At 36.6% G+C, this 13,585-nt stretch overlaps 1 protein-coding gene across 1 annotated transcript in view; it reads right to left on the bottom strand.

Moving 5' to 3' along the window:
- Window positions 1–3,883: 3,883 nt before the first annotated feature.
- The window catches only part of LOC135207426 (uncharacterized protein DDB_G0271670-like), an 87,384-nt gene continuing 77,682 nt past the window's right edge, over window positions 3,884–13,585 (bottom strand). Inside the window, exon 6 of the mRNA XM_064239151.1 lies at window positions 3,884–4,563. Coding sequence (XP_064095221.1) covers window positions 3,884–4,563 — 680 coding nt within the window. The remainder of the gene's footprint in view (window positions 4,564–13,585) is intronic.

Raw genomic sequence — 13,585 nt, 5'->3', positions numbered from 1 at the left:
ACATTGTTACAGGATCGTCCTTGACTACGTTTTAACTGTAGATGTGATGTTGATTTTGCAAATGCGTCAACAGATGGGGATTAGAGAGGAACTCCAATAGTGTCCCTATTTATTTTGTTAGACTTTACCCTTTGGAGAGTCATTAGCACAATTTTCATATCACACGCTTCTACCTCCCTGCATCTAGAATTAGAATTAAACTGCCTTAATTTCACTTCTCGGATTCCCAGAAGTTGATCTATTTCCTTTTCTAATGTAACATAATGTTGGTGGAATTCACTCTTCGAAAAATGTGTAATTGACTCCATTTCAAAATTCAGCATCCTAACCTAATTACAAATACTAGCAATTTATCAATCCTTACTAAAAGCATATTTATCTGCTGTGTCATATAAGTGACTCGTTAGTGTTTTTTAACTATTATGGCATTGATGTTTACCCTATAGTATTCTTTTCCAAATGATAAGTCATATGTATACATTTATTAAAGTAATGGCTACTTCAGCAGCGTTACACTTGTAGAGATTCTTCTCTATTTTGCGAATAGCGGCTTTTTCGGTGCTACTTAAACAGGCTAGTAGAGCGCCTATAGAGGTCATGGTAAAATACAGGGTCAAAATAGGTGTATATATTTGAATTTTACAGATAAACTATGATACCATGGTCATCAAAGTCATTAACGATTTCCTCTCTCTCTCTCTCTCTCTCTCTCTCTCTCTCTCTCTCTTTCTTAAAGCGAGCTTTCGTCTGGAGCTGCCAGACATCCTCGGGCTGGGAAGCTGAGGGTGGACTGATCTTGGTGCGGTGTCCGTCCTCGTTATATCTGTGGTTGACAGCAGGGGGTCTGCCCCATGCTTGTCTCCTATTGGCTGGTGGCGGTGAGTCTTGTTTTCATTGGTTGCCTGAGCCAGGTCTCAAGCAACCAATGAAAACAAGACTCACCGCCACCAGCCAATAGGAGACAAGCATGGGGCAGGCCCCCTGCTGTCAACCACAGATATAACGAGGACGGACATCGCACCAAGATCAGTCCACCCTCAGCTTCCCAGCCCGAGGATGTCTGGCAGCTCCAGACGAAAGCTCGCTTTAAGAAAGAGAGAGAGGAGAGAGAGAGAGAGAGAGAGAGAGAGAAAATCGTTAATGACTTTGATGACTATGGTATCATAGTTTATCTGTAAAATTCAAATATATAGACCTATTTTGACCCTGTATTTTACCATGACCTCTATAGGCACTCTACTAGCCTGTTTAAGTAGCACCGAAAAAGCCGCTATTCGCAAAATAGAGAAGAATCTCTACAAGTGTAACGCTGCTGAAGTAGCCATTACTTTTAATAAAGTATGCTTGAGAGAGGGTCTGCTTCATATGTATTCAGAAATTATGCATGATAAATTCATAAAGTAACTAAGTCTACGGGCATAACCAGCCCCGTTTCACGGGCTGAAACAGCTCCGTTTCAGGGAATCCCTCTCACTGCCGCTCCCCTCATTTTGGAGGTGGGGGCAGTAGGATTAAACCCTATTATAAACCATCTTAGGGGTCACCACTATTACCCTGTCAAGTTTCATGCCAATCGGACCAGCCATTTGGCCGTGATTGAATGACAGACGGACGGACAGACATAACGCCCATTATAGTATAGTAAAAAACTGTTGATCTCTTTCACTTCATTTTGTGTGTGTGTGTGTGAGAGAGAGAGAGAGAATTGTCATTTCCAAAGAAGTACTTACGCATTAGCCAAATGGAGATTGTAATGTATAAAACCATCTTTTAAGTGGTGGAAACGAACGACCTTGATGCGACATCTTTCCAGCAACCATCTCTTTCATGGAAGTTGTTACATGAAGGGAAAAAAAGTCAAACCCACTCTCAGATTGAAGTACTATATCACCTGATAGATACTTCCTACTTCCTTCAACATCGCTGTGATGGGACTGTAAGTAATTCTTGCGTCAATCCGTCAGGTTCCTCCAATCGCCTTTCAACTTAATGAAATTTCTCTCTAACAATTTCCCTGATTCCCTAAACCTTAGCTTTTTCCAGAAGGTTGGTCTCCCACTTCCCCATTTTTCCCCTTTTATTTCCTTTCCTCTTCACGGATCTCACTAAAGGAAACTACTCACAAAGACCAGGTAGCCACAGTTGAGCGGATTAGACTCGAGGGTCTTTTTCCTGCTGACTTTCTCCTTTTCCGGTCAATTCAACGAAACCAGAAGGAGATGGTTAGTTGCTTCCCTTGTCCGGACGTCCAGTTCTGTTGGGTTGTGGCGTAATTGCGCCTTGTTTGATAGGCAGGCCTGTCTGTTCTCTCCAACAGATGCTCGCGAGTTGTTTCTATATTGCTTAGGAAACGTGATTTTGCATTCATATTCAAGACGAAATTTGATCGAGACAGAAAGGATGACATTATTTCACTCGACGTTTTGGGTCATTAATTTTAACACTATACCATAGTTATGATTCTCATTTTCTATCATAGCTGTTTCAACGGCATTTAATTTATATAGAATCTTCTCAACTCTTCTTATTGTCCTTTTCTCTTCAGCATGTAGTTGGTATATCATGTTTCCTAAAGACATATAAAGATTTCAGTTGTCTTAGGTTTATTTCCTCTGACCTGTCGACAGCGCACAGGCAGTCATCTAAGAGAGTATACAACAAAGTGAATTAAAATACTGTTTTACGGGTATTTATAGCAGGCAGGGCGTGTACAATCGGTGGGTAGTCGGTAAGCAGGGATTTTAATTGGTCGTTGGTCAGTGACGAAATCTGTCCCTGAGGCGTTGAGATCTTCTAGGTCATAATACATTATATTCCTCTATATTTCGAAACATAATCCAAGCTTACGAAACCCACGATATCTAATATTTCTTTAATATTCGTAGGAATTCATACTGAAGTATGGGCAAGGCCTTTTACCAGCCTGTTCATCAAAATTCCTCGAATAACCTTGTGACAATATGGGCTTCGAAAATAAAAGCTCGAAGGAAAACAGGTAAAATCAGCAATGTAAACTCATTCAAAATTTCTTTTGAGGCGATATTGTAATGCCCCTCGTCACCAACATACATAAAACATAAGAAATTTTTGTTTGGTGTCTCAAACACCTACTGCAAATCTTGAAGTTTGGCAGCGCAACAGATTTATTATTGGAATGAACTGATCAATATGCAAACCATATCCAGATCTATATATATACACTATTTATGAGACTTCTACGGTTATAAAAGAAGTGTTAACAATAACGACTCTTCAACTGTTCTTTTAATCCTATACGAAATATATACTATGTATATATATATATATATATATATATATATATATATATATATATATATATATATATATATATATATATATATATATATATATATTTATATATATATAAACAAGACAATACATATTTTATTAGGCTTTGTAGGCTCCCAAATCATCAGCAGTGTTACTTGCATAGGTATTGCCTTTTTCTTGACTCATATTCATAACTGCATTACCGTCAGACAACCCAAACGGCCCTCTTCAATTACTGCTGTACAGCAACATACCAAGAGGGGCCCTTCGATTTGTGTATTAAGTATTCATGATATGAATTCGTTTTCTCTTGCTCGAAAATTACAGGGGATATTCGATCTAGGTAAGTCCCATTCCTAATTTGTGGAGTGTCTAAGTTTCTTCAAAGCATGGTTCAAGCACCCTTTTTTCATATTTTTACTCTAAGGGAACACATGGTTGTACCAGGTAACTGTGGATTTAAGAAATTCAGTTTGGTACTACGCTACCTGATTAATTGTAAATCTGGAGAGTCAACTGATTCAGAGTCTAGAGAATCAACTAACTCAGAGTCTAGGGAGTCAACTGACTCAAAGTCTAGAGAGTCAACTGACTAAAAGTCTAGAGAATCAACTGACTCAGAGTATAGGGACTCAACTGACTCAGAGTCTAGAGAGTCAACTGACTCAGAGTCTAGAGAATCAAGTGACTCAGAGTGTAGGGTGTCAACTGACTCAGAGTGTAGGGTGTCAACTGTCTCAGAGTCTAGTGAGTCAACTGACTCAGAGTCTAGTGAGTCAACTGACTCAGAGTTTAGGGAGTCAACTGACTCACAGTCTAGGGAGTCAACTGACTCACAGTCTAGGGAGTCAACTGACTCAGAGTCTAGGGAGTCAACTGACTGAGAGTCTAGTGAGTCAACTGACTCAGAGTCTAGGGAGTCAACTGACTCAGAGTCTACTGAGTCAACTGACTCACAGTCTAGGGAGTCAACTGACTCACAGTCTAGGGAGTCAACTGACTCAGAGTCTAGAGAATCAACTGACTCAGAGTCTAGGGAGTCAACTGACTCAGAGTCTAGTGAGTCAACTAACTCAGAGTCTAGTGAGTCAATTGACTCAGAGTCTAGGGAGTTAACTGACTCAAAGTATAGAGAGTCAACTGACTTAAAGTCTAAAGAGCCAACTGATACAAAGTCTGGAGTCAGCACTGACTCAACATATAGAGAGTCAACTGACTCAAAGTCTACAGTGTCAACCGATTCAGAGTCTAGATAGTCAGCTGACTCAAAATCTAGAGAGTTAATTGACTCAAAGTCCAATGAGTCAACTGACTTACAAAGACAATCAGTACTGTTCCTCGAGAAGGAGGAAAGAGCCAACTCACTTAGCCATAGCGTTCGGCAAGATTTAGAAGTCCTTGGAATCAACTCTTCCTGGCTTGATACAGTGATGGAGGTAATGTTATTTTACCTTCAATCCTTTGAGCTTTTCTTTGGTAACCTTCACCACGTTATGAGAGACCCATGCATATTTGCCTCTGGGTAGATGTCTTGCTCGTTAGCCTTGGATGCAGGATTCAGTTGCTCATTTGTCTCGGCTCTTTTCTAAAGAGAAGACATTCTATTTTCCCCTGAAGTCAAGCTTGGATTTCTCTGTCTTCCTTATTCTTCAGAACCAGAGCTTTTCAAGGACACGAGGATCTTCTGCTAATGCGGTGATATTTTTTGTGGCAACCTAATAGAAGGAAAGTCAGACCTTTATGTGATAAGAGTGTATAAAAAAATCAATACTTCAAGGAGGTTTATTGTCATTTCTCTTAAATAAGTGAAACTATACAACCTATACAATTCTCATGAAGTTAGGAACAGTCCATAAATAAAAAGAACCAAACTTAATTGTGTTAATAATATAGTAAAGTATTCGCAAGGAATTTTTTAAAGTTTTTCATTGTTCATGTGACTCAATGAATTGCACCCAAATGAATCATTCTTGAAATGAATCATTAAATATTTTCATTTAATAGGAATTTAATGATAGAATAGAATGAAGACTACAAGAAAAGCGACAAATGGTGGAAGAATACAAATAAAAGGGTAGAGATTACCAAACTACTCTCTGAAGCTTACTATAGGCATCTGTACAGGCAGACATTTAAAAAATATTTCTTTTATATAGTTCTTTTTAACCAAGCTTATTCTGTTTTGTTTCTTCTTTTTATTTACTGTATTTTTTTACGATTACTTCTAATATTCCACTAGTCCGTAATACACCCTATTTTATTTAATATAATATGTATAACCTGACATTAGTGTTTTATCTTATTGAAGGAAACAATTACCTAATTTGAATACATGGATTATCTTCTCTCGAGATAAAAAAATATACAGACAAATATAAGAAGAATGGAAAGTTTAACTAAGAAATAATACGAATCCATTTGATTAGTATTCCTAAAAGAATCATTGAAACCAGTAGAGAAATAAATAATGATATAAATTCAAACATTCTGAGCCTCTAGGATGAACTTTGATTGGGTAAATCTTAGCACGTTTGGATGTAACCATTTACAGTGCAGTATACAATACTATAGTATCATTGTTCTCATTGGATTAATATACTAATACAAAATTGAAAACTATCTGAAAATTTAACAAACGAAAACTACCGGAAAAGCAAATGAAAGTATGATGGGAGAGAGGAACTCTGTAATTCTTCAGTGAGTGTAACCCAAGTCGTGCAACAATTGTCTACAGGTAATATAAAACATTTAGGAGCTAGCATATTGCAATGTGACCGCTCTAAGGAAATAACGAAATCCTGCACCGAGACAGGGATGACTTAATGGGGGAAAGGATCAACAAATCATAGCGAGGTCATATTTTGCGAAAGTTGCATCAGTGAGGAATTGTTATTTGCTTTCGATGACTGCACGGTATTAGAAAATCGATTGGATCCTGAGTTGAGGAAAATCTAAGGCAGTCGCTTTAAACGCTTCAGCTCTCGCTGGGGACAAGACTGAGAACGTTGTAAGGTGCGACTTTTTTGTTTGTCAGCTGATGCATTTGTGTGAGCATTTGCCTGTGTCATAGAAATTCTTCTTTTCAGTAGATTACATTAGTGTTTACAGTTTTATTTAACAATAGGGAATGTTCCCTCCACATCCAAATTGCTGATTAAAAAAAAATGACATAATATCAGTTATAAGGTTTTCCATTCCAGTAATAACTTGTTCTCATTGTTTAGTCCCATAAAGACTTTTTTAAACACCCCAATGGATATTAATAAAGAAATCAGTTGGAAAAAGCAAAAACCCTATAGCTCTTATACATAATCTGTTTGAAATACCAATTAACGACAGCATTTGCTTGAAATGTAATGGACTATTAACGTTACAACTGTATGAACTATACCATTCCTTGCGTTAGAATCAATTATCTTTGGCGGCGGTATATTTTCTTTCCAAAATTACTAATCTAACTTCCATAGATAAGTGGAACACCATTCTTGTTTTACCAATAGCAACCAGAGCTCATTTTCCTTTGCACCAGAGAGCACAAAATTATTTGTAGAATTGCGTGAATTTGATTTATGAAATTGAGGATGTCAAGAGATAAGAGAGAGTTGGAATGGTTGGACGATAAGATAAAGAAATCCAGAAGATGAGTACAAACACCTAAAGTTGGAACTGGAAGAAAACTCCATATGTACACTTAGAAGTAACAGTTAGAGGTGTTGGATAGCAAGATTGAGGAAAGGAAGTTGGAACGGAGGTTAAGTAAAAGGGGCCTACGGTGCACAACGTGAAGTACACTGACGGCAATACCCCTGCTGGGTCTGTAGAATAACCTTTGTTCTTTAATTACTGAAAGTACAGAAAACATTTAACATAGTTTCTCTATTTTCGTTATGTTCAAAGCCTAAAATTACTATGTGTTTTTACTCTAGCTTAGAATATGTTTATAGGATGGACGTTAAATGAAACATAATGCGACTCTATCCAACACGATTAAAGTTATTGGGTATCCATTGTTCTCATATTACAGTGAAGGTTCGACACCTTCATTCATATGGAGGCTGCAGAACCTTTCGTCATTGCCAAAAAGTTCCTAACGCTGTAGAAAAGCTTTATCCTTTAAAACCAAAGGCGTGGTATAAGGACGGCAAGTTCTGAAGAGGGCTAACAGTATCCTTCTCTTGGGACCTAAAACCAAGGACTGCTGCAGAATTTAACTTTACAAGCCGTTTATAGGCTAGGCAGCCCACGGTCAAATCAGGAAATCAAATTTCACGAATAACCAGGTATTTTTATCCACAGATCATGTTTTAAAAAGCATAAGTGTTGACCCATTTACATCTGATGCAATGAGGTGTATCCAGTAGCTATAGGGAGTCAAAAATTATGTATGTGATGGTTTTTTTTTTTTTTGGTCATTATAACTGCGCAAAAAAAATTCACACTGAGACGAGTTTTAATCTTATCATTGTAATTCGGATGGAAAAAGACTTATATGTACCTTAATTGTTACGTAGACGTTCCTATATCAATGAATAGCAACAAGGAAACTGTACTGAGAAATATAAGATCGAATTACGATCGAAAAGTTGAATCAAATGCGAAATTAATACTGAAGTTGTCTTCATAGAAATGATGCTGCCAGAAATACATAATAACCATAAAGTTTGATACTTACAGAGGTCAAAGTTCATAGGGAATTCCGAACGCAAGTCCTATAAATAAACAGTTAAAAATACAGTCAAAAGAATTTTACCATAAATTTTAACTACAGTAAAGAAACAGTGGCCACTACCATGTTTTACACTCTCACAATAATTACAGTTATTGTTGATGTACCTCTTAATAAACACTTCGTCTTTTAATCTCCGTGTGTTTGCTAATCAAATTTTAGTATAAACTGATTGTCTATTTTTATTAGATAACATTTAGACGCTTTTTTTGCAACTCTTTTCCATTTCTTCATTTAGAAAATAAAAAAGTTTTTGATATTGTTGAAATATTTTTATTTGACTAACAGTGTGGTTAGTACCTGATCTTTTCCACAACATATTTGCAATAATTATCTGTTTGTCTGTCTGTCACTCTTTGAAAAACTTCCGAATAATCAGATATATTATGAAAACACGAACTAGTGAGTTAGGTATTGACAGGGTAAGGTTTAAACTCAGAATCTCTCTCTCTCTCTCTCTCTCTCTCTCTCTCTCTCTCTCTCTCTCTCTCTCTCTCTCTCTCTCTCTCTCTCTCTCTCTCTCTCTCTCGGGAATAATCTTACGCAACTTAGGGTGAATTTCAACAAATGTTGCACATAGCAACATTTGTTGAAATTCAAGATAAACAAATTTCTTCTTCATCGACGGTAACAGAATCCATTATCCGAGTCCTATAAAACTGGAACAGAATGACAAAGTGGAGAGCATAACATGACGCGGGACAGAGCGGCAGCACTTAAAATAATAGCTTTGACACCTTCGCAAGTCAGTTGTATTGCATGACGTTCAACTCTTGCTATGAAATATGTCTCTCAAAAGTATTCACCTATTACGCGCGATGCTTCAAATGGAACACGAGTATTTTGGAGTGAAAGCGCTCTGCGAATTAGTAGTGGACATTTATTTTCGTATCAAATTTTTCTTGCGTTTTTTTTTTAACGTGTCAAATTTGTGCTTTGCATCAAGCTTATTCACCCTAAGTTGCGTAAGATTATTCCCGATAGAGAGAGAGAGAGAGAGAGAGAGAGAGAGAAGAGAGAGATTCTGTCAATACCTAACTCACTAGTTCGTGTTTTCATAATATATCTGATTATTCGGAAGTTTTTAAAAGAGTGACAGACAGACAGACGGATAATTATTGCAATATATGTATGTGGAAAAGATCAAACACTAACCGCACTATCAGTCAAATCAAAATATTTTAACAATATCAAAAACTTACTTACTCGAAAAGATAAACAAATTCATTCCAGCAGTTTAAACTTTAACATCAAACGTTTTAAAGAATGATAAAGTTTGTTTTATTTACGCTTACATTTTGTTTAATCTCCAATAGAAGCAAATACAAGAAATTATTTTTATTCACTGATAAGCAAGAGTTCGAAAACCATCTTTGAATGTACCTCTCAGAAATGGCGGTGCTAGCAAGGTAGCCCACATCCACCCTTCTCTTCAAAGAGTTTTGTTAATGAAGACAAACAGAGAACGGATTCAAGTAATTGCCTTCGCAACATCAAAGGGATACTTCAACAAAGCTACGTGGATCACGTAGAAACAGCGATATTTTTCTTGCTTGCTCCAGTGGCGGTATTTGTACGAGTTTGCAGTGTTTCGTTTTCTTGTGCTCTTATTAAACTCTCGTTGTGTGGTTTGAAACACCCTTTTTTTTTTTTTTTTTTTTTTTTTTTAGCCAAAACTAAAATGTAAGAATTTTATACAGTTTGAAAATATCCAATGTCTATTGTTTTTTTTTCCGGGACAAAAAACATTGTCAACATTTCTTGTTAGTATAAAAAGCCAATCTCAAGGTACTAGTAAGGTTTGCCTCACTGAATATTGTTTAAACACCAAACCATTCATCTCCTTATTCTTCGAGACCTTTGAAAACAAATCCAGGCAGCAATGACGCGACTATCTATCATGGAACGATATAATCCTAGTCTATTGTGTTCCATAGACCCATGTAACTATATTTGCCTTGCTTGCCGCATAGCGGTATTGCAAGCAAATTTCCGTATATTACAATTTTGTTTATATATTCGTCAATGTCTTCGAAATAAGGCGCATTTTATCTACTTGGAATGAATTAGACCATTTCTAGAAGTATATATGTTGATACCATGAAAAGTTTAATATAACCTTTTTCCCAAATCTTTATATAACTTCTCCCTAGATTCGAAGTATTTAATCCATGATCTGGCGATGATCCTTTATATCCCTAAGTTTCTCGGAAAATTGATAACTAAGTGAATACTTTCCGTCAAATTTGTGCGTTGCATCAAACTTTAGTTACCCTAAGTTGCGCAAGATTGTTTCAGAGAGAGAGAGAGAGAAGAGAGAGAGAGAGAGAGAGAGATTTCTGAGCTTAAACCTTACCCTTTTAATACTTATCAAAACTTAAAAATATAAGTCTATATTATTTTCGCACATTTTGCTTGTAAACAATTCACACACCACTGAAAAACATTCTGACCCAAATCAATAAATATTTTTCAAACCACATTCAAAAGCTTCTCTTGAATGCTGTGTAGAACTAGTAAATCTGGAATGAAATCGCCTTTCTCTGATTTGATCTAAAATGCACGAATTGGTGCTTGTGACATTTCAAGACAGAAAAATCTCACTGAAAGCTATGCAACGTGTATCTATACATTTCTTTTTTGTGCGTGACACTGAGACTGAAATTCACACCTCTCTCTATTAGTAATATTTCTCATTGGTCAGTCTGTGTCAAGTTAGTTTTCCTTTTTATTACTGATTTTGTTTGTTTTATAACTGAATCAATATGATTATTTTGCATTTTTACTTAACTTTTACCTATATTCATAATTCAGAAAGCACAGAACTCAAACAAGTGATGTATATAAGGTACCTGTCATTTTAAAATAAAAATGTAATGGAAAATTCATCTACATTTTTCTGTTTCTCTTCACGGCACTGGTAAAAATCCTAAATCCTAATTAGGCGAAGAAATAGTTACTTCACAAATACAAGATAATCCCAGACAACAGTTGTTGAACACAGAAGGTTTATCATACGGTGACACTACTGAAATATATAAGTATTTTGTGATGGAGGAAAAAGCAAATCAAAAGAAAGAATCAAATTATATATAAAAAGGAAACTCCAAAAAATGTTACACAAAACACTTCTGCGACGTATCACCTTGTTAACGACAGCCTAATCAGAATAAAAATGGTTCCTTTATGTATAAGCCCAGCGACTATTTCCGCCCTGCCTTCAAGATATATATAGAGAGGATGTCGTTTCCTGAGCTACAAGGTGGAGAGAGAGAGAGAGAGAGAGAGAGAGAGAGAGAGAGAGAGAGAGAGAGAGAGAGCTTGAGTGTTCTCATCTGGTTCAACTTCCCGTTGAATGATTTGAGCAGTACGGGGACTTCTAATGTTTCACGGTAAAGTGAAATGGAATTTCCCACAAGAGAAGGTTCCCATAACCAGGAACTAAAATCATCTTGTCCAAAGAGGGTTGTTCAGACAATTTCTTTGTTTAGGGAGGAATTCATTATATTATTGTTACAAATGATTCGTTTCATGTTTTTACTTGTTTCAGCAAAATCAACAGTGAAAGAAGCAAACGGTTTCGTCATTTTTAACTAACAAAGAAAAATAATTAGGTAAATGTTCTTCCTGTAATTTTATCTATTGGAGTAGCTATCAAGAAAATGAATCCCTTAAATTGCAAAGATTCACCAAAATGGAGCAGTCTACTCCATGTGGTTATTTCCAAGACCTCAAAATCCCTTCATGCAATAATGCGCTGTTTAATCCATTGACCTATAGCATGGGCAACACAATTCCATATTCCAGGCAACCAGAGAAAAAAAAAGTCTGAAGGCGGCAGGGGCTTAAACCTGTTGGAAGCCATTAAACCTGTCCTATCAGGAAAGGAACTTTGCAGTAGTTATGAAAGACAGGGATAAGGATAAGATTAAAGATGATAATAGTGGATAGGAAAATTAATTGTACACTGCAATTCACTGATTACTGAAATAATAACTTCCTGCCCTACCAATTGTTATCAGACGTTCCTCAGTGGTACAACTTGGAAGCAAATGGAATAAGTAGTTTTCAGCCTACCATACTTTAAAAACTGTTCGCAATTTTCTTTTTGAATTGGTTGGCTGTCGCACGTCACTGGTATAATCGCAATGACGTCGGGAGAAAAAATCAATTTTGTAAAGAAAAAGAAAACGCTATCGGCGTGAAATGTATTTTACTGGAGGTGTAACCTTTCGTATCTGAAAAATTATCAGCTCAAAAATACAGCATATGAGATTGGCGAGTTGGACACAGACAGGAAACCTGTCTTATTTTTGTTCGTGTGGCGGGAGCGGCCAGAATTTAGTCTAGTGGAAGACTGGTGTTGGTTGTCATTTTTTTCTCGCAGTTTTTAAACAAAATTACTTTCTGCAAAATAGAAATTGCTTTTATGATGCGTCACTGAATATAGTCTTTTAAGGTAAAAGTTGCCTTATATATTAGGTGAAGGAAGGGTGGTATATTGTTAACTAACGTTCCGTGTAATACACGAAATGACTGAAGCTGGTCATAGTTTTCTTTAAGTAGAACTACCATTGATTCAGTATTGGCAGGAATACCGGGATCAGTGCCTGTTGCGTTGTGAGAAATGATTATAGAAATTACTCACAAATACACACAAACACTCACACAAACACGAACATACACAAACTAATGTTCATGGCGCAATGAGCTTTTGCCAACATCAGAGGAACGTAGCCACAACAATGGAAGACTTCTGTGCCACGTTGTAATGAATCTTCTCATTGTTATTGTTATCAATGAAACTGCCATCGAAAAATCTTGGAGTCATCTTTACTTCCCAAAAGAATAAAACTTTGGCAGTTCAGTCAAGAGTAACTATTGAAGTTGGTTTGTATATCACGGTTTGCTCGTCGGCAAGAATCATCAGACCAGGGCTGACCATTTGCCCACATTTTGATAGTTCAATGGGTTCAAATGTTAGTTTCTAGGAACTTTCCTTTTTCAGTGACAAAGGTATACATACATACATATATATACATATACATACGCATTAAGCTACATCCTTTAATATCTAATTCCCTTTACCTCTGAATTAATATACTTTCATATATGTTGACCGAAGGGAAATTTTCTAATTGATAAGAAATTCGTCGGCTTATGGGCACGAACCACGGAACCAAGAATTCAAGCCATGAGTAAAGTGCTTTAAACCACAAGGCTATCACGAGAGATATAAGTTAACACCGCCTCTCACCTACAAATTCGTGTAGCGCTCAGGCATTCGTTGTTTTAAAGCAAGTCACTGTACGTCCTGAATTCTTGGTTCCATGGTTCGCTCCCATGAACCGACGAATTTCTTATCAACTTAAAAAAAATGCCTTTCTGTTAACATATATGAAAATATATTAATTCCGAGGTAGAGTGAAAGGTCAGGGCACTACCAATTCACTCACACAGATCATACTACCCGGGTCTTTCATTTAAGAGACCATTTTTCCCGTGAAAAAATGCTCATGAGTAAATGAATTCCATATATATGTATTTATAAATGTGAGTGTATATATA

This window comes from Macrobrachium nipponense, chromosome 32, assembly GCF_015104395.2.
Source record: "Macrobrachium nipponense isolate FS-2020 chromosome 32, ASM1510439v2, whole genome shotgun sequence".
NCBI lineage: Eukaryota > Metazoa > Arthropoda > Malacostraca > Decapoda > Palaemonidae > Macrobrachium > Macrobrachium nipponense.
The sequence above is the reverse complement of the archived record's forward strand: the minus strand, read 5'-3'. Positions and strand labels throughout refer to the sequence as shown.